Here is a 1,694-nt window from a genome sequence, read left to right on the forward strand (position 1 = left end):
CACTTATAAAATTCTATGCAAGTGTTTCGTGATTCCTTGTATCCTATGTATAGTTTTTAAAAGAAAAATTTTCGTCAATTTACGTCTTAATGCCGAAGATACTAAAGTAAGTCGCACTTTCTCTTTAACGAAATTTCAAAGACAAACAATGAAAATTTATCGGCAAAGTGTTCCATATATATATACAAATGCATCCACTTAGAAAAATACAAACGATATTATTTATGTGTAAGTAATTTATCAAAAAAAAAAATTCCTTTTTAATTCAATTCCAAACGATACGTTGTATCCAATCGATATACGGTTTGACTCTGGTGTAAATAATTGGATCATCCTTATCTCCGCATTTACGTCGACCGATCGACAAAATGCCCACTACGAGGAATTGACAGGGAAACTCGGGATGGTTAACAAAAAGTGGAGTACCGCCATTTCCAGCACAAGTACTAACATTGCCAGCAGAAGGAATTGCACACATATGTGTACGATTGTTGATCCCTTTTTCCAAGTGCTCGCGTCTGACTTTTTCATAACATTTGTCATCATCGAGACGGTTCAGTTTCGTTTTATGTAAATGGGTTGAATGTCCTGGTACAGCATAATCCCAACCGGCAGACAGGAATTCTTCATAATTATTGGCATCTACTAGGGATAGACAGGCAGGACGTGCGTAATCGTCAAAGAGAGCCTCTAATGTCAATTCAACCAAACCAATATCATGGTAGATAGTCAGTTCAGTAGCATAAAACTGATGATGAGGTATAAAATTTTTGATTTCAATGAGTTGTGGTGAAGCATCTTCCTCAGTAGTACCAAAATCTAATTCTCCTACACGCACCCAGTTAGGACGATAGCTATGAAATGAAAAGAAAGTGGATTGTTATGTGAGAACTTTCAATAAATTCATCGTATGTTGAACTCACCCGTCGTAGAGAAAACAGTAAGCGGATGTTAAAACATAGTTTTTGCTAATTAAAACACCACCGCAAAGTTTATTAGCAACTCCTTTAGGATTTTCGTTATATACTAATGCCGTCAAAGGGAATTCTTTGGGTTCCGCTTTTGCGCGACCAATAAAGTTGGATATGTACTTACATCTTTCGCGTATTGGACCTTGTACACTTGGTAGACTGTCGTAGGATCTGCACTCTACGGAAAGCGCAAAACACTATAAATGTATGTTAAAAGCGAAACAAAAATGTTTCCCCAAAGATGCATGAAAGCGTTGCAAGCAAAACACGCTATGTAAGCGTGAATATGTTATGACATAATTTCAATCAAGTGGTAGTAAAATCTCAGAGATTTTTGAGCTTTCTGTTATCAAGAACAGAAGAAGCGCTGTTAATTAGCAGCCCTCTAACTGCTTACTCCTTCATACGTTTAATTTAAGAAATTTTACTTTATTTTCACAAATCCTCCTTCTCTCCTGTAGGTGAGTGAAGTCTATATATAGACACATACGTTTATATCATAACGTCTGCACACGAATGGATGAAGAGACAGTTCAGACAGACAGACATACATTTGTTAGTCATGCTTATAAAAATATTCACAGAGCTAACCATGAGAAATATTTAAGTATGTCGATAAACAAATTATTTACCTCTTATAACACGCAAATCAACGTTTGTCATTCCCCTATTATTCTGTGATGATCTTCTGCAGCATACGTGTGCACCGGGACGATCCAAATT

General features: G+C 36.4%; 1 protein-coding gene across 1 annotated transcript; it reads right to left on the minus strand.

Annotated features, from left to right (window-relative positions):
• Positions 1–260: 260 nt before the first annotated feature.
• Positions 261–1,688, minus strand: LOC119644174 (serine protease snake-like). Its single transcript, XM_038043698.1, has 3 exons — positions 1,604–1,688; positions 924–1,149; positions 261–854 (listed from the first exon to the last, which is right to left on the minus strand). Exons 1-3 carry the CDS (start codon positions 1,632–1,634, stop codon positions 266–268), a joined length of 846 nt encoding a protein of 281 aa, XP_037899626.1. The 5' UTR covers positions 1,635–1,688; the 3' UTR covers positions 261–265.
• Positions 1,689–1,694: the final 6 nt, after the last annotated feature.

Source organism: Glossina fuscipes, unplaced genomic scaffold (genome assembly GCF_014805625.2).
Source record: "Glossina fuscipes isolate IAEA_lab_2018 unplaced genomic scaffold, Yale_Gfus_2 94087, whole genome shotgun sequence".
Taxonomy (NCBI): domain Eukaryota; kingdom Metazoa; phylum Arthropoda; class Insecta; order Diptera; family Glossinidae; genus Glossina; species Glossina fuscipes.